The sequence below is a fragment of the Convolutriloba macropyga genome, chromosome 6, assembly GCF_964194025.1.
Source record: "Convolutriloba macropyga chromosome 6, txConMacr16.3, whole genome shotgun sequence".
Lineage (NCBI taxonomy): Eukaryota > Metazoa > Xenacoelomorpha > Acoela > Convolutidae > Convolutriloba > Convolutriloba macropyga.
In genome coordinates this window covers 63934373-63955137 of record NC_134473.1, presented here as the reverse complement: position 1 = coordinate 63955137, position 20765 = coordinate 63934373, and the positions used below count along the sequence as shown (strand labels likewise).

At 37.0% G+C, this 20765-nt stretch overlaps 1 protein-coding gene across 1 annotated transcript; it reads left to right on the top strand.

The window, feature by feature from the left end:
• Positions 1–17599: 17599 nt before the first annotated feature.
• On the top strand, positions 17600–20765 carry LOC142341133 (PHD finger protein 10-like). The gene is made up of 2 exons (XM_075392025.1): positions 17600–17623; positions 18692–20765. Exons 1-2 carry the CDS (start codon positions 17621–17623, stop codon positions 20537–20539), a joined length of 1851 nt encoding a protein of 616 aa, XP_075248140.1. The 5' UTR covers positions 17600–17620; the 3' UTR covers positions 20540–20765.

The window sequence follows — 20765 nt, the reverse complement described above, 5'->3', positions numbered from 1 at the left end:
TAATGTGTTTGTATTTGACATTTGATATCTATTTTTGTGGATAAATTTATTTAAGATTTTTGAATGCTGATTTTACTGGTTTTTCTTTCCACAGTGAGTACTATAGGGATATAAAAGAATCGATCTGAACAATTATTAAATGTTTCTATATTCCCCTCTCTATGTAATTTTTTAGGTTCAGTAGTGACTATGTACTGCGAATTAAAAGGTACACGTTGTCATTTTTGATGTTTAGTTTCAAATTTTTCGCAAAATTTATTTGAGCTACCAAAACGGGAGATTAAGTTTGGTAATCGTTTTCTACTGCGAAATCTAATTGTACATTGTGTGGTTATAGTATTGACCATATTAACTTCTGAGGTATTTAAAGTCTGTCTGACAGCAGGGTCGATTACGTCGAAACGATTACGACCCAATAGAGGGGGGAGGGGGCGTCGCCTTTAACCACGAATAGTGCATCCTCTACTCGTCAACCCTTACCTTCTATCGGAGTTTCTGTCATACCGATCACACGGATGTGCTCGCTCGCAAAGATCTTTAGGTCTTTAGCGGATGCAGAGGTGAGCTAATGCGCAAAAGAATAGTTTTGTGCAACTTGTATGACAAGGGATCCATTCAATGTACTACAAACACTACCAGAATCGATAAGTAGGCCTACCTTTATACTGGCCATCTAAGGAGTATCATGTCTGGGTCATTTTTGGAACGTTTTAATTTCTTTTATTGCAACCATGCTGTCATCTGAACTTTCGTAAATGCATTCGCGCTCGGCATTGTAATCCAGCTTAGCAATTGAATGATCTGAGTTTTCGGATGTTGTAGATATATCGATTGCGTTAACAGTAGGACGTTTATGACGTTGAGGCATGGACTCAGTTTTTGGCAGGCACGTGCAAAGCGTTTGGCAAGCCACAATTATTGCACACTTTACCTTTGGCAATACATTTATCTTTGTGAATTGTGGACCGAGCTAGGCCACAATTTGGGCAGTTTTGGTTCGATACTCGAGATTGAGACTAAGAATTGGATCGATTATTTGCATTACGGAATTGGCTCTGAGAAGAAATTGCATTTATGTGCGGAGCAGGTTGTTTATGTGAAAATTTTACTTGATTTCGAGCCTCCCATTCCATTTTAATAGCTAATCTCAGAGTTTGATCATTGTCAGCAATTTATTTGAGAAGCTCCTTTTGAATATCTGTGTCCTGCATTTTAGCTATGAACAAATTATTAAAAAATTTGTCCTCCTTACTCCCCAGGTCACAATTCTCTGATAGTTCCGTCAACTTCCCAAAGAAGTGCTCGATCGACACTCTCACTTAGATTGTTTTGTTGCGAGCAACACATAGCGGTCAAAATTAAAGTCTTTAGGTGGAATCAAGGTCTCCTCTATGAGACGCCAAATTTTTGCAGTCCAGTGTTGTTTCCAGTGTTCATTAGCACAAACAATCCCACCAATTTCCATGTGTCGTTGGCTTTGATTCTCACAATTCATTTTTTGATGAGCATTTTAATCTAAACATTCGCGTTCCGATTCAGCAGAAGCTCTGGGAATAGTGTCCTTGTAAATGCGTTCGAGAGGTAATTGAGCGCGTTCCCGTTAAGCACCAAGTACTCTGTCAAGTATGATGTTCTCCTTAGCAAGTAATGCCAAAATCGGCTGGATCCGCAATCTTTCCCATTAGAGACGAGGGTTTGAACTCCCAAGATTGTTTTTTCCAAGACGGCTTGATGCCCAATGAGGTCCATTTGTGAAGTGTTGACTGCGCCGGAAAGTTCACAAACAAATTTGTGTACCTTATTCCGAAGCTCGAGTTTACTTTCAAATAGCAAAGACAGATTTTGCTAGACGCGTTCGCTTTATAAAGTTCAACTTTAGTATTTGCTTATCAAATCCACTTATAAGATTTGGTCTACTCAAAATGTAATTGAAAACGAGTAGCGAGAAGAAAGGTTAAATTGGCAACTTGTAACGAGTTGCAGAAAAAAGAGAATGATTCTGCAATAGCTGAATATGGTGAACATATATCTATTTTCGAGGCGGAATACTGAGCATCAGACAGGCATATGAACAACATTCAACATCAGGGGTGGTCATGAAAAAAGATTGCTTCCTAACAATTAACCTTCAAATAAACTAAATACATCGTATATAAAATTACTGCACTAAATATGATGAAGGAATACATAAATTTTGTGATGATGAACAACATCACATTTGACAAAGGTTCCAATCGAAAGTTCAAAATTATAATAGCAGAGCTTGAGATTATTGTTTACTGTCAATTCTCTCCAGCTTATATCACCTTTTTAAAACCTTCAAACACAATATTTACAGACTGAAAAAAGGGCTGCTGACAATTAAATTTTAGCTCACTCGTACCTGGAGTTAATTTTGCATCAACGAGAACTACTGATAAGAATTAAAACTCGGCGACGCCTAAAAGCTGACTGATGTTTTATATTGTTGGACAAGTAAACGGGTGTTTTTACAACAGCTTCAAAAATGGAGTTTTTATTAAAAATTTTAATTTTCAAAAACTAACTTACAACTGTTGAAAAAATTTTGTCTTTCGTAATCAACTTCACCTGTTTATTTTCTGAATGAATGGCGTCTGTGCTTGCGCATAGAATTATCTTTAAAAACAGAAAACAGAACAAAAAACTCTGCTGCTGTTTAATGATTATTTGAAACTTTAATTGTTTGATTCAAACTTTTTGAAAACAACCAACGAAATCACTGGAAGCAGCTGTTGATCATGGAAATCACATTAAAAATCGTTAGTTAAAATTTTAAGTTGGGGCGAATTTTCAAACGAAAGACAATATTACTTCGTATCTTTGTTGTTTTGGTGGTTGGTGCCTTCAAAATACCCCTCAAGTATTGGTGGCGCGGAATTTTAAGTTCTTTTCTTTTTTTCTTGAAGGAGCGAAGTCTCAAAAAAGACAAAGGAATCAAAGCAACATGATGAAAATGAAAACCAGCTCAATTTTCTGCAATATGCACCTTCACAGAGAAGATTTTAAATCTCTGACCATACTAATCAATAAAATCTATCAAGTAGTACAACTTATTTGCTTCAAAAGTTGGCGAATATAGTCGCAGGACCTTTCGCTTAGTAAAAATATCAGCACAGTTTATGAGTTCCCCCTCTATGGAAGCCGAGAATCTTTTCGGAAAAATACGGTTTACAACTAATTAAACATTTTCTACTATATTTTTGAAAAGATACCCAAAACTAACATCAAATCAGAGAGACAAAAGTGCCATTGCAACTGAAATGCCGAAAAATGTGTATCTGAAGACCCCTAACCCATCACAGCCCTATCAACAACAAAAAAGTCCGATTTCTAACGAATTTTTGGTCCTGCGACCTTGACGTCAAAAATCAGGATGACAACAGATAATTCAACCAATTATTGACGCTGAAGCAAGACGACATCAGCGTCAATTCGAAGTACAGTTTATACTTTCTTGGTTCCAATAGATCATCATCAACGCCAACCAAGCAGTCAACAGTCGTTCAGTGCAACAACGTTATAGCTCTTTCAATTTCAATTTATACCTTGCCTATTTTTAAACGACTAGCAATACACAACCGCTGCTGTTTAAATAAATGAAAACTAGTCACAGGATTTAAATAAGTGAGAACTAGTGAAGCCCTGAAAGAAAAAATAACAGCGAATCTACAAGTGGAAAACTCCGGAAATTGTTTCAACTGTGACATCATTCAGTTTCATGAATTGAATCCCAATGCATTAGATTACTTCCAACAAAGCAACCGATACTTGAAATAGACCTTGCATTTGAATTTGATCCCAAAACGTCACACAAAAGTTTAACCTTCTGCATTTAACTCAACTGTCAACAGCCAAAAAAGAAACTATTGACACAAAAAATATGAGAAAAACATAAAAAATGCAATACAAACGACTGAAAAACTTCATTGTATAGTAAAGATGACATTGAGTCTAGGAAGACCCTAACAATCAAAAAGCCGTTGAGAATGCGTATTTACAACCTCATCAAAACAGTAAACAGGTCATTATTCTGAACGAAATTTCCAACCATTTTTGTACGTCTAACAGTGTTGATTGCATGTGAACGTCAGCAACTATCTTCCCAGTGCCATCCGTTAGGTGGTGATGTTGTATGAGCAATAGAAGGAGTTTTTTTGAGAGTTCCAGCTCAAAGCTCAACCATCATTCAAGCAATTAGCAAACAACCACTGTGGAAAATTTTTATTGAAATTTTGATTGCAACGATTGAATCATCTGCAAGGAACGGTTACCCGACACGTCGTTGGCCATTTCACAAATGGACAAAAAACCCAGGTTCTTTAGAACGAACAATGATGTCAAAAGAGAAAGTAAACAAAATACATGCCACAAATGGACAGATGTTGGCGATGCACTTAACATCGCAAATCGCCTATTCGGCCTAACAAAAATACGCAGACAATAGAGAAATTAAGATAGCTTGTATTGCACGTCCTTAGTAAAGGTACATCAGAAACAGCACCACGGCAACAATTTGGCTAACTTCGCGGATGAGAAGAATGTTTAAACGAGCCAAATTGTAGAGAACAACATTACCAGAAAAATAAAATATCGTAGTTCTATCAAATAGTACAACTTATTTGATGCAAAATTTGGCGGATATAGTCGCAGGATCTTTCGCTTAGTAAAAATATCAGCACAGTTTATGAGTTCTCTCTCTATGGAAACCGAGAATACGGTTTACCACTAATTAAACATTTTCTACTACACTTTTGAAAAGATACCCAAAGCTAATATCAAATCAGAGAGACAAAAGAGCGATTGCAACTGAAATGCCGCTGAAAAATGTGTACCTGAAGACTCCTAACCCATCACAGCCCTATCAACAACAAAAAAGTCCGATTTCTAACGAATTTCTGGTCCTGCAACCTTGATGTCAAAAATCAGGATGACAACAGATAACTCAACCAATTATTGACGCTCAGGCCAGACGACATCAGCATCAATTCGAAGTACAGTTTATACTTTCTTGGGTCCAATATATCATCATCAACGCCAACCAAGCAATCAACAGTCGTTCAGTGCAATAACGTTATAGCTCTTTCAATTTCACTTTATACCTTGCCTTTTTTCCCACGACTAGCAATACACAACCGCTGCTGTTTAAATAAATGAAAACTAGTCGCAGGACTTAAATAAATGAGAACTAGTGAAGCCCTGAAAGAAGAAATAACAGCGAATTTGCCAGTGGAAAACTCCGGAAATTGATTCAACTGTGACATCATTCAGTTTCATGAATTGAATCCCAATGCATTAGATTACTTCCAACAAAGCAACCGATACATGAAATAGACCTTGCATTTGAATTTGATCCCAGAACTTCTCACAAAAAGTTTAACTTTCTGCATTTAACTCAACTGTCAACAACCAAAAAAGAAACTATTGACACAAAAAACATGAGAAAAACATAAAAAATGCGAAACAAACGATTGAAAAACTTCAGTGTATAGTAAAGATGACATTGAGTCTCGGAAGACCCTAACGATCAAAAAACCGTTGAGAATGCGAGAATGCGTATTTACAACCGCATCAATACAGTAAAAGGTCATTATTCTGAACGAAATTTGCAACCATTTTTGTACGTCTAACAGTGTTGATTGCATGTGAACGTCAGCAACTATCTTCCCAGTGCCATCCGTTAGGTGGTGGTGTCGTATGAGCAATCGAGGGAGTTTTTTTGAGATTTCCAGCTCAAAGCTCAACCATCTTTCAAGCACTTAGCAAACAACCGCTGTGGAAAAGTTTTATCGAAATTTTGATTGCAACGATTGAACCATCTGCAAGGAACGGTTACCCGACCACGTCGTTGGCCTTTTCACAAATGGAAAAAACCCGGGTTCTTTAGAACGAACAATGGTGTCAAAAGAGAAAGTAAACAAAATACATGCCACAAATGAACAGATGTTGGACGATGCGCTTAACATCGCACATCGCCTATTCGGCCTAACAAACTTATGCAGACAATAGAGAAAATAAAATAGCTTGTATTGCACATTCTTAGTAAAGGGATATCAGAAACATTACCACGGCAACAATTTGGTTCACTTCGAGGATGAGAAGAATGTTTAAACAAGCCAAATTGTAGAGAACAACAATTCCAGAAAAATAAAATATTGTAGTTCTATCAAATAGTACAACTTATTTGCTTCAAAATTTGGCGGATATAGTCGCAGGATCTTTCGCTTAGTAAAAATATCAGCACAGTTTATGAGTTCCCCCTCTATGGAAGCCGAGAATCTTTTCGGAAAAATACGGTTTACCACTAATTAAACATTTTCTACTATACTTTTGAAAAGATACCCAAAACTAACATCAAATCAGAGAGACAAAAGTGCCATTGCAACTGAAATGCCGCTGAAAAATGTTTACCTGAAGACGCCTAACCCATCACAGCCCTATCAACAACAAAACAGTCCGATTTCTAACGATTTTCTGGTCCTGCGACCTTGACGTCAAAAATCAGGATGACAACAGATAACTCAACAAATTATTGACGCTGAAGCAAGACGACATCAGCGTCAATTCGAAGTACAGTTTATACTTTCTTGGTTCCAACAGATCATCATCAACGCCAACCAAGCAGTCAACAGTCGTTCAGTGCAACAACGTTATAGCTCTTTCAATCATAATTCATACCTTGCCTGTTTTTCCAACGAACAACAATTCACAACCGCTGTTGTTTAAATAAATGAAAACTAGTCAAGCCCTGAAAGAAAAGATAATAGTGAATCCACAAGAGGAAAATTCCGCAAATTGGTTCATCTGTGACATCATTCAATTGATGAATTGAATCCCAACGCATCGGATTACTTCCAACAAAGCAACCAATAAGTGAAATAGACCATGCATTTGAAGTTGATCCCAAAAAAGGGTAGCTATCCGCAATTAACTCACCCAACTGTCAACAGCCAAAAATGAAACTATTGATACAAAAGACACAAAAAAAATGACAAAAAGACTAGAAAAGCTAATACAAACAACTGAAACGTTTCAGTGTACAGTAAAGACGTCATTGAGCCTAGGAAGACTTAACAATCAAAAACCCGTTGCGAGTGCGTATTTGCAACCGCATCAATACAGTAGGCAGGTCAGTATTCTGAACAAAACCTCCAACCATTTTCGTACGCCTAACAAATTTGATAACATGTGAACGTCAGTAACTATCTTTCCAGTGCCATCCGTTAGGTAATTTTGCCCTATGAGCAATCGAGGGAGCTTTTTAATTTTTCCAGCTCAAACATCTGTCGAGCACTTTCCAAACAACCGGAGGCGAAATTTTTTTTTGAAGTTTTAATTTCAACGATTGAATCAAATGCAAGGAACAGTTACCCGACCACGTCGTCGGCCATTTCACAAATGATCCAAAAAAACCCGGGTTCTTTAGAACGAACAGTGATGTCAAAAGGGAACGTAAACAAAAGACATGCCAAAAATCGACAGATGTTAGACGACGCGCCTAACATCGCACATCACCTATTCGGTCGCACAAAAATACGCAGATAATAAAGAAATTCAGATAGCTTGTCTTGCACATCCTTGGTAAAAATAGACGTCAGAAACAGCACCACAGCAACAATCTGGTTCACTGTAAGGATAAGAAGGTGTAACTGAGTCAATTTGTAGAGAACTACAGTACCAAAAAAATATTGCAAATCCATCAAATAGTACAACTTATTTGCTTCAAAAATTGCCGGATATGTTTGCAGGATCTTTCGCTATGTGATACTGTCAACACAGTTTATGGGATCTCTCTCTCTCTCTCTCTCTCTCTCTCTCTCTCTATGAAATCCGAGTATCTTTTTCGGAAAAATACGGCTCAACACAATTTAAACATTTTTTTATTCCTTTTTTAAAAAGGTACCGGGAGCTAACATCAAAACTCGAGTATGATAGCCTAACGAAAATTGAAACTCTTGAGCTGGAGGCGAATGAGCAAAATGTTTCACTCGAGTTTTAAATGTTAATATATTATTGTTCCCGTCTCAGAAACCATCACATTTGTGATGTAATTACCCCAGTGATAGGCCTCTCGATACTGAAAGATCATTACTTAAGCACCTACTCAAACTGAAATTCACAAAAGTTTATTTTTAAAACTAATGGTTATCGGTACCACCGTCGTAAAAAGTTTCGACAATAGGGAACTCAATGACAATTTTCTTGGAGAATATGTGAATGACAATTCTGAAATTCTGAAGGAAAAAACTAAGTGCTCAGAATGAGATTAGCTCTGGGAACCATACACGTCGAATTCAAAACTGCCCCGACTGGCCTTGTCCTAAAAAGTAGATTGGAATAGCAAGGCCCTCGAATGAGATAGTGTAAGAAATTGTGTCACATGTAATATCAAAACTTAAGCAAAGAGCAATATGAAAAAAAAGTGCATGTTGTTTGGAAATTGTTCATTGTGGAAATCCACCAAGTGATAACCAAACTGAGAAATTCAAACTATTTCAAATTTATGAAGATGACATCATCCACGGAAAAAGGAACGCAATAATTTGCTGAGACTAGGAAACAGTTTGCACAAAAATATGGAATCCTCAGTATGAAAAATGAATGAGTAACGAGAACTAGGTTTTCTGTATATCGCAGTCTACGTTGACGAACAAAGAAAAGTCTCGTGTGATCCGAAACGCCGACAAAATGGTGAACAATTCTGAACATACGTATCTGCGCACGATTCCGGCATAAATTTTGGAGGGTACTATCCATAAGCTTTTGCGATCTGCCAGCAACTGACAATGTTTAAATTAAACCATAAATATCAACAATAACATATGTCGCAAAATCATTAGTGTTGAAAATTTTAAGTCATGCATTGTAAATCAGACAATATGAAAGATTTTAGATTACCCTAAATGAACCACGAAATCAGCAATAGAAACTAAATCAAAAACTTAGCTAAGCCTGAGAGAGATGTCCACTTTTTTCTACATTCTAAAGTCTAACTCATCATCAGACTTAAAAATTACAGAAAATAACGGATCTCAGAGTGATGTAAACAACAAGGAAACTCTAAACATGCTACCACCCTTAATGTCTTGTTTGATCGGCATCTAGACTTTTAAGTGTTATAGTGCAAAATCTGTCTGAAAAAAAATTTGAAAACTTACTTAAAATTTGCCACAATTTGCTGCTCCAAATGTATTCAAAATCAAATGTATATTTCTTAAATCTTGCTGCTGATAGTTCTGCGAAATGTTGAAGGACGATTAGTTCTATTTTGCTCGTATTGAAGAGGATAAAATACTTCGAAAAAATTTTTCTTCCTAAATTTAGTTTCAATTTTGAAATTACCAATGCAATTGACCCGAGAAATTCATTTCCATATTTTTTAGAGAACAAGCGCAAGAGTTATCTGAACGGTAACGGACCATGAGTAACGATCATATGCCAAACAAAATTTAAAAACTGTTTTCTGGTGTCGGCGTTTGTATTTGTATGTTTGCGTGTGTGTGATTGGGCACCTGTTTGAGTGTGTGTATTTTTGTGCATGTCATGCGTGTGGAATGTGTGCGTGTTTGTTTAAGGGCGCGCGAGCTGGAAAAATAATTTGTGTGAGGTGTTTGCTCTCTTAAATTTAGTTACGAATAGAGTTCAAAAATTGTCAGAAATCATGAGAGCTTAGAAATATAACTTATTCGCTAAAAGTTGCAAATTTTGAAAAGTCCAGTACTTGAACTGTGTGCTTTAAAACTCGATGACAACACGTCATTTTAAAATTTGAACGTCCCCTTATGCTCATGAAATTTCCAAATAATCCCCAAAATGTTTCCAAAAACTTCGAAATGTTTTGCTCAGATTTTGTCTCAATTTTACTTTTACCGATACAGTTGCCTGCTAAATCAATGCCTAGTCTTTCAGAAGAACCCAATCAGGACTTTAATGAAATGAAACAAACCTTGAGTACATCAAAAATAAAATTTTCAATGTGTTTTTTTGCGTTGGCGTTGTTTTTGTTTGTTTGTGAGTAGGAAGTTCTGTTGGTGTATATATGTGTATGCGTTTGTGTAATTGTATGTGTGTATGAGAAGGAGAGAGAAACAGAGAGCGCTGGTATGTGAATGAAGTGTGAGAGGGTTGGGTCTTTTAAAAACCAGAGGCAGAGTGTAAAAACTGGCAGAAGTCATGACTCAATTAGAAATATTAATTAATATTTGCCACAAACTGCTGCTTCGATTTGATCCAAAACAAAAGCTGTGAGCTTTCAAATTTCGGTGATGACTAATCTGTGAGATTTTAAAAAACTAAAAGTCCATATTGCTCATGAAATCTCAAAGTTGGCAAAGTTTTTGAAAGTTCAAGAAGTTAACTTTCAAAATTTAGTGTCGGAATTGCATTCACCAACACAAATGCTGCAAAAAGTACGCATGGAGTTTTTCCTGAAATAAACGAACACCTGTATTAACATTGAAGAATCTTTATTATTTACAAATTGCCAAAAAAACAAAAAAAATGTTTTTTGTGGTTATTCTTTCTATTTGTGGGTTGGTATTTCTGTTTATATGTGTGTGGTATGTGTGTATGTTAATTTGGTTTTTCTGAGTCTGTGTCTTTCGAATTGTAGTACTTATCTTTCTTGAATGTGTTAATGGGTTTTCTTTTTTGTCTGCGAAGCGTATTTTTTTGTTTAATAGAGTTCAAGTAAATTTATCCGTATACGTGGCTTTCCGATAAATCCGAACTGTTTATCTAGCAGAATTTGAAAGCTGTGTCTGAAAGCTTGAGAGGTATTTTGGACTATTCTGTGCTACGCACAGACTCATGCGAGCCATCCTATTTATGTTTTGGTTACGTTTCAACTTGCCCCTTACGACAACTTTCAAGCCCCCCGATTACTGTTAAATGTAGTGTAATGGATGCGGATCCATCTATGTTGGGCGGATAAGCTGGCATGTTACCACCAAGATATCAGAACATCAAAGGATTCAAATAATGCTCAACAGCTTGTTAATTGTGGGTCGTTGAATGACCTTGAATCGCAAACTCCAGATGCCAGTCGCACAGTAAAGAAACTCATGACCATCGAAGCTATAAACATCAGCAATTTGAAGCTGGGACTAAACACAAGCGATGAATATAGGGGGCGAGAAATCACGCTAAAATATTAGTTCAAATCATAATTTTGACTAGGGAAAATATAAATAGGGCAAAAAATATTTTGTGCTTGACAAAACGAAATTTGCAAATCCCCATTAAGACGGATACTTAGGGTTAGGGCAAATTCGGAATTACCCTAGAAACACAAATACATGGCCAAGATCGATTGATAACAGATGTGAATATGAGTTGTATATAGGCTCAATATATTTAAATTTTTCTATTTAATTTTTTAAGATTAAACTTACAATTGATTAATCTGTCTCAGACAAAGGTAAATACATTCATTTTGTCCTAAAAAAAATTTTTAACTACAAAATGAAGGTAAAGTTCGGAAACTTTTGTTTTTAATATTGTTGTTGTTGTTGTTATTGCTGGGGATTTACAGTTGTGCTGAAGGGTCTAAAGTCCCAGTCATCAAATCAAAATAATGTCTAGTAATTTCTACAGCTTTGGCAATCGCAGAACAATTGCCAGATGCAAATAATTATTTCGCTCAGAAAATTTCTTCTCGAAAAAATTCCACATTGTTCAACATATTCGGTTCTTTAATGCAACTGGTTCTCAAATTTATCAAAATTTTTTAGGCGGTTTGAAATTCGACAGGCTTTAAAGGTGAATTCGCTGCGCGCTTTCTCTGTTCGAGTTTTTGTCATTTTGAAAATTTTTTTGTTCCTTGTTTCTTTCGTATGTATTTCTGGTAGTTCGATGCCGCTAGTTCTCTTCACTCATAGCTTTTGAAACTAGTAATAGATCGTTAAGCTGGATAAACATTGGTAGTGGCAATATGTTTAATAGTCAAAAGTGACTTTTGTATTCTGTATCTTTATTTCTCGTTTTCCAATTGAGTAATTTTTTTCTGAAACTTTTCCAGAATTTGAATTTCAGTTCTTCCTGCAGTGAAGCACATAAAACGATACAACGGTACAGGCAAAATAAAGGACCTATATAATGCCGATTTCACAAACGTGTTTACTTTAATTGCAATATTTTGCTTAAGCATGTGCAAAACTTTCTCTGCTTTCTTCATTCTTTCTTCATTATGTTGTTTCTACGATACATCAGCGGCCACGTGAATACCAAGATCTTTGACAGTCGCAAATTTACCAATTCCTTTCCCGTCAATTGGTACTGCTGGTCCCTACCTCTGCATTTCAGATATGCACACTTGTCTATTGCCAGCTCCATTTTATTTTGGATTACCCAGTTCTCAATACCATTTAGATCATCTTGAACTTCCCAGTAGCTTCTTTGCACAGCCAAAATCTTAAGATCATCAGCTAAGAAAAAGCTCAGAAAAAATCAGAACATCTGGAAGATTGTTAAAAAATATACAGAACAGTAATGGGCCCAGGAACGACCGCTGTGGTACCCCGCTTGTTATATCGAGTATCTTCAAACTTATATTGTCCACACGCACAAACTGTCGTCGATCTTTCAAATTGTCGATTAGTATTTCAAGCAAACATCCATCCACCAACTCCAATGTCAATCAACTTGTGAATTATTTCATAATGTGGTACTTTGTCAAAAGCTTATGAGAAGTCAGTGTAGAAAGCAATTATCTCTGAGTGAGAGTCGTGATCAAGAGCTTCATAAATTATTTTGAGAAACAGCAGCATCTTTGTTTGCACAGATATTCCTGACAAAAACATCTTGACTCTTCATTAGGAACTTTCGAAAATGATTGTACAATGCAATTTATAAACATTTTTCAAGAAGCTTGCTATCATTGTTCAATAATGAGACAGGCCGGTAGTTTTCAAATTTTCTTGGGTCTCCTTTCTTGAAAATTTGCGTTATGGCAGCAAATTTCCAGCTGTCGGGTATTTTTCGCAGCCTCTTCATATTCTGAAGGATTGAATGCATGATGTTGCAGAGATTCTTGCGAGTCTTAGCGTTAAAACCCGGCGGAGGTATTTCGTTTGGTCGTCTGGATTTTGTGGCATCAATATCATCTATTATATTTCTGATTGTAATTTTCGAGATGTCATAATTTGTAATAGAGGGCTTCTGTACTTCAAAATTTTTCAAACTGAAATTATTTTTAGGGGAGAACACGGAGTGAAAACATTTATCCAGCATATTTACTTGTTCGCATCGAAGTGAACTTTGATTGGTATCATTCATCAAGACTTTGGGCACGCAGGCAGTTTTGTTTAGGCTTTTCAGAGGTTTAAAAATTCTGTCTGTATTTCTCGATCCTAGTAATTACTCTTGGTACACAACTTTGTCTTCTTCAGCTGAATCAGTGACTTGGTTTTCCAGTTTTAAAGCCAATTGTTTTCTGTAAGATGTTGATTTATTCTCCAATAAACGTCTCTGTGTGCTTAGCTTTTTATTCATATTTGAAGTACCGCAAGAAATCCAAGGTGGCAGTGATCGTCTATGCCTTGTTCTTTTAGGATGGAAGAAGCTTAGTTTGGGAGATGAAACTCCAACTTGAAAGGAAGACACGTTATGAAACGAAAACCTCAAAATTAAAATTGAACAAATCAAAAAAATATTAAGGTAATTTATGTGGGTTTTTTTAATTAAAAAGCATGTTGATATGCATCTGCTACATCAAATCAAAAATTTATATTTACTCAGATGTAAAATTTTGTAGATACGACTTTACATATGTAAAAATTCGTTTTAAATTTCCTTGAATAAGTGATTTTAGTGATTTGCATTTTTTTCTGGTTTTTCATTTTAGCATTTTATTTTGTTTGTAACCTGATGGTGATTTAGAGTTCGAAAACGTTCGTTAGAAAGTTTTAAATTGACAATCCTTTTTTAAATTTTGATCAAATCTGACAATTCATCAAGCCGAAGCCCAGGAAGGGGCACGTTGTGTTTTTCATGTCATTTTAGCTAGATCAACATGGAACTTTTACAGATTGGAGAATGGGGCATATGCTGGCGGCAAGTTCGCTTTCCCATGCATTAAAGCCTAAAAACAGCAAACGTCGAAAACTGTTTCTCCTCTCGGTGACGGCCATTTTGGGTCTTTAGTTCAACCCGAAATCCAGAAACGCTGAAAAAACATAAAAAACGCCTGCGACAAAGGTCAATTGAAAGACCGCAGTGATTTCCCGATTTTGAACACTTTGAACAACTACATCACCCCTGAAAAACGAACAAACGACAGTAAGCCGTGTGATGTAGATGAATTGGTTGCCTTTTTACAACGTCATTCGGATAGAATCAAGGCGATAGTTTACTGTCAAAGGTATGGAGCAGAAAACATTTTAGAACAGCTGTTAAATTCGGGAATTTTAGTGATTCAGTCAACCAAACGTTTGGTGTCCAGACGGAGGCAAAAGAACAATAATACCATCAGCAGATACTTCCAACTACATCAGGACCCCAAAATTGGGCTGAAATCATTGGGGGTTAGTGTTAAAACATCAATCTAATCTATGGAAACTGCTGAAAAAGAACATGGAGAAAAAGAAACTGTGCAAAAATCAACTTGAGCAAGGAAAAAGCAAACGCTCAGTGAAAAGCGATAGCATCTCTTGGATTTTCCTCACCGGAGGTCTTTCACAAACCTTCAGCTATGCTTAAACTGCCGAGATGTTGGTTGAGAAAAATTTTGCAAAAAAGAGACTTTTGGAAACCATACTTGGACTATGAAAGCAATGTTTGTAAGTATGAAAGTAGCAGGTGCAGAATAAATTTTCTTAAAACATGCCTTAGCACAGATATAATACCGATTTTTTTTTACCGGGTTTCTTGTTCCAAAAACAGATTTTCTTTGGATCAAGCGGTGCATAGTTTTCAACTAAAATTGCTAAGGACGGAAATTGCCACGGCAGCTGACACGCATAAAAAATGTGACCAAAAGCGAGCTGCTAATCGGAAAATTCTCCTTAAGAACTCAGATAACCACCTATTGCCCTCCGTTATTTTTGTTTTAAGCAACCGATTTTGCAACCACGTGGTTAGTTCTGAACAAAGAATGCAGGAAGAACTTGCCAAACTTTCGTAAAGGCAAGACAAGCCGCTAAGATCATCTAATGAGAAGACTGCAGTGGCCCTCGATAATATCATTTTGCAAGGATTCGTTAGGGATTTGCTCGCTTTTGGTCCAAAGCATCCAATAAGGGACAAATTTAAAGAGTTGCATTTCTTGGTGGACATAGACAGTTTGATAAAGAATCAGCGCAAGAACAAAGTACCAGGTGAAAATTTGTTCAAGATTGAACCAGCAGCCAAATGGTACTCGAAAAAATTCAGAGAAACACCTTTAGATAGAGCATAAGCAAAAGTGAAAAAAGATCTGCGTGACAAGCCCTTATTGCTGTTCGTTTTGATAAGGGTGTAGGATTTTGTGTTATGAAAAAGAGCACGTACGCAGAAAAACTGGAAAGAATATTATATTGCGAACAGCTCAGAAAACTAGAAAAGAGTTGTGATAATATCGTAATGAAAAATGAAAAAGACCTAAACAAAGAACTTTTGGTCATGAGGAAAACACCGAAGATACCGGTTAAGGTTTACGAAACTTTAAGGTCCACTGGAGCACAACCGGCAAGGTTGTATGGATTAGCTAAAGTACACAAAAAAACCCTCTGAGACCTGTTCTCCTTATCCCAGGAAGTTGTTACCATAAATTCAACAAGTTTCTAACACCCTTTTTCCAAAAAATTGAAGGAGCAAACATAGAAACCAACACAAATGACGCACGAAAGACTCTGGAGCAAGTAAAACTTGAAAAAGACGATTAAATCTTATCATTCGATGAAAAAAATTTTATACACCAGCGTTCCCGTAAAGTAAGCCAATAACATTGCCCTGCGATTGCTGTATGCTAGGGACAATAAACCAGACATACCTAGAACAACAATGAAACGTCTGCTGGAATTAGCCGTCACAAAAGTCCATTTCAGATGCAATGAAAGTTGGTACTGTCAGAAAGAAGGTTTGGCAATGGGTGCATCCTTGGCAGTGGTTTTGGCTAACCTTTGGATGAAATCGTGGGAACCACAATTGAAATTACAGACACCTAAATGTAAAACCAACGCATAATTTAGCACTTGTCGCAATTGGGAACACCGTGTGGCAGCACGTTCAAGGGGTGTTGAGTTTGAAACTTGCAATAGATAGTTCCATGCAAAAAGTCAGCAAATCAGTAACACAGAATACGATAGCATGGATTACCAGCTCTGGATGTGCACATTCTGCCAAGAAAATGATGACTGACCTCCATCCTAATCTTCAATTTATATTAGAAACAACGAATGACAAAAACAGTTTGTCGTTTCTGGGCATGTCAATTAACGTAAAATCGGAGGGGACAATTTTTTGCACATGGTATCAAAAATCATCAGTTACTGGAACCATTCTGAACTATCGTAGCTGTGCACCCCTTCAACATAAGAAAAGCATAATACAGCGAACAATACACCCACTGTTCCGAGCCACCAGCAATTGGGAAGCGTTCCATGAAGTCTTGACAGAGAATGAAGCAATTTGGGACGGAATCAATATCCTAGGCATTGGCTAGGGAATATAGTCAAGGACACAATTAAACAGCTGCGAATGATAGAACAAAGAAAAGAATATAACGCGGGTGTAGCCGTAAAACATCAGAAAAACACTGAGAAACAACAATTTGTATTACAATATGTAGAATCCAACTATGTAGGGCAGACATGCCGACATATTACCACAAGTAGTGCAGAGCATGCCAATGCAGACTCACCAATGGGAATACATGCAATTGAGTGCAACGGTGAAAAAACAGCTTTCAAGTGGAAGATATTAGATCAGTGCGGCAACCAGTCTATGTTAGTGACACTAGAGGCGCTCTATATAAGAACACTGAAACCAGCCATCAACACGCGCGACGAATACCGCAAACGACAATTGACACTGAAAATTTAGTTTGGGAGATGAAATTCGAACTTGAAAGAAAGACACGTTATGAAACGAAAATTTCAAATTTAGAATTGAACAAAACCAAAGTAAGTTTAAGGTAATTAAGGTAGTTTTCTTATTAAAAACATGTTGATATGCTTTTGCTACATCAAATTGAAAGTGTATATTTACTCAGATGTAAAATTTTGTAGATACGACTGTACATAAATAAAGATTCGTTTTAAATTTCCTTGATTAAATGATTTTAGTTATTTGCATTTTATTTTCTGGCTTTTCATTTTAGCATTTTGTATTGTTTAATACCTGATGATGAACTCAGATTTCGAAAACATTCTTAAGAAAGTTTTAACCCGACAATCCTCTTTTAACTTTTGTTCTTTTCGGGAAATAAATCGAAAATTTCGTCGAGATACCTTGTGAATTCTTCGCTCATTTCGTTGATGTTGGTGTTACAAACTGCCTTGAATTGGTTTTTCAACAAGGTTTTTCAAGGTTTGTAGCGTCATAGTCAGCATTTCCAAAAATTCAAAGTTTGTAATAATGGTTTTGTTTCATTAACGGGGCTTTCTAAGGATAGACGAATGGCTTCATGGTCAGTTAGATTGTAGATAGATTTAAAAGAAGTGTCTAATTCAGCGGATAGATGACAGTTTTGATAGAAGGCAGTATCCAAGATGTTTCCTAATGTCGGGAAGTTGATAATTTGTCGAAGCACTTTTTCTTCAAACATTTCGATGACTTTGTCTTCAGTCTCGTTGGGACTTTACAGTGTCTTCCAGTTTGCTTCTGGGAAATTAAAGTCTCCACAGATAACAATTGGTTTGTTTTTAGGAATGTTTCTCAGGAGCAATTGGAAATCCTCTATCGTGTATCGATATGAGCTTGATATGGGTGGATTGTAGAACGCATAACAGAAGTACTTGAGTGTCATTAATGGTAATTTTACACGCTACACATGAGTTCGGTAGAGTTGAATTCATTTGTTCCAGTATCAGAGTATTTTTTACAGCAATAAGGGTACCTCAATGCGCATTTTTGTCTCCAATCGTGGCCCGATCACTTCTATAAATACTTTAATCGTTAAGAAAGATATCAGAATTATTAGATAATATCAGAATTACTTTTAATTTGACAAATTAGTTTCTTCTACATTACTGTTAAAGTACTTACTGAGACAACGTAGATTATCACACCGTATTGTATCCCCTCTGTATTGTTGTCGACAAAATTGTCAAATGTCCATTTCATTGCTAGTGTGCTCGAGCCATATGATGGCTGGTCCCACTTCCTAACTGGAGTCTAACTCCTATTGACTACCTAACTTCATTATCCGAACCCGGATCTTTTTCATTTAGGGATCCGAACCCGGATCTCTGAACCCCTTTAAGTCAACAGTAATGTTACAAATGCCTTCGGAGGGACTTTTTTTATCGTGCTATAATTATAATTTTCATATATTTATTAATCAATGCAGCAGAGAAAAAATTAACGTTTTTTTTAAGATCATAAAGAAGTTCAATGTGGTTTTTAGTGCGGTTTAAGCTGTTGATAATTTGCTATTCCTGTAATATTTTTGTTGACTTAAATATTTTTATCCAATTCCTGTAATAGCTGCAATTATTGTTTTGTATGTGTTGCTTTAAGAGTTCGTTTTTCGCAGATTAAAATGCTAACAGACGAAAAAAGTGATGTCGACATAGTTTCAACCGATTCTGCTTTATGGTCATCCACAGCAAGTAGTGCAACAAGTAGCCCAGTCAAGTCAGTTACTTCTCCAGCTTCTTCTAGCATTAAATTAAACCTCACGCCTGCACCTGTGACTAATGTTAGTGGTCTTCCTGGACCTGAGACTGTAATCGAATATCGATGGCCTTTGGCGGATGGCGAAGATTATGTTCTACAAGAGCCACTAGCACAATATTTAGGCATCACGAGCTTCAGGAGAAAGTTCCCCGACTTGTTTCGAAGAAATGCAGATATAGAGGAAAGGCATTATTTATTACATATGAAAATTATCAATGCCAACGAGGAGATATTTGGAGTGACTGCGTTGAAAGCAGATGATGCTCACCATATAATGCAGACTCATTTTCCTGAGGCTCACAATAAGTATGTTGCTTTCTGGAAACAGAAGAGGGCAGATGAGAAGGCAGCATTGCTGGCCAAAAATGACGTAACGGCGATTAAATCGGATCGAGAAAAAATGCAGAAATTGATGAAAGAGGCCTTACTAGACACAGCAAAGTGGAATTCACAATTGAATGAAGAGCGAAGAGCAAAAAGATCAGCTTACTTTGATCTCCAAACGTTCAATATTCATTATCCAAGAGATTATCCGAAATATGATAGAAAGCTCTCAGAACTTATTTGCGCTGAAAAAGCAAATGCTTTACCGCCATTTCGGAGTTATACGCCACATCAGCTAAAATATTTGCCCCTTAAATCTGTTGCTTGTGGCCCTCTTGGAGTGATTGAGCGAAGTGATACAAGTGATCCTGTATTTCCAGACTCCTCCGATTCCGAAACCGAAGCTGCGACTGATGTCGATTTCAACACCTCAAATGCCACTAATAGCGGACCAAGTACCTCGCAATCTAGCGGAAGATCGTCAAAGGGGAGTTCAAAATCGAGAAGGTCGACATCTTCCAAAAGAGCGTCTGCAGACGCTAATGGTGTTGAAGATGGGGCTTGTAGCAGCCCAAAACGAAAATCGAGTGGAGGTGCATCAAACTCACATTTAGCCAAAGACGTTTCATCAATGACCCACTTAGGCTTAGAGGGCGTTCCTTCACTGTCTTCGCTTTGTGGCATATGCTTTAAAGGAAGTCTTGAAAACAAATTTGGCAACGAGGAAAGTCTGATCTCTTGCTCACAATGCACAAATGCTGGACACCCCACCTGTTTGGAACTAAGCGATTCAATCGTGTCGGTTATTATGACGTACAACTGGCAGTGCATGGAGTGTAAAGTGTGCATGACTTGCAAAAGTGCGACTGATGAAGAAAATCTGATGTTTTGTGACAACTGCGACCGTGGATATCACTCATATTGCGTAGGTATGAATGAGATTCCGACTGGGCGATGGGTGTGTGAGATATGTGGGGACTGTGTCTCTTGTTTGCGGTTTGGAGGAAACTATACGGGCGAATGGAAAGAAGAGTACACTCGACCAAGAGACAAATCAGAGCCTAGCAAGTTCCTTCAGCGACACTGCGAGGATTGCTCTAAAAGCTTTAATAAGGGAGAATTCTGTCCTATTTGTCTTAAGGTGTTCGACTCCAAGGCAGTGGCAGACGATTCCTTAGCCAGCTGCATGTCATGTGAACGGTTAGTTCATCTGGAGTGTGATCCTAAATTTGCAGCGCAGTTCAGAGTCGAAAAAGCTATGTCATCGCCTCGAAGTAGCGCCAATAACCGACGACGCAATCCGTACAATTGCAGTATCTGCCGAGGTGAAATTGAAGAAAGGATGGACTCATTTCACGTGAGAAATAGACATGATAAATGAAGTCATAGTGCAATAATTTCGCAACTCCTCTTTTGTAAATAATAAAAATAGCTGCGGTAGTTGAGTGGAGATATTATTAGTTTTATTGTGGTTTGAAAGAATCGAAAGTGATTTTTTAAAACTGCAGACGTACAAATCTATCGCAGCTATTTCCGGATAACTGCCGGATGTGTTATTGTTTTTCCTTCAATATTTCCATATAAATTAATTATACTACATTTCGCGG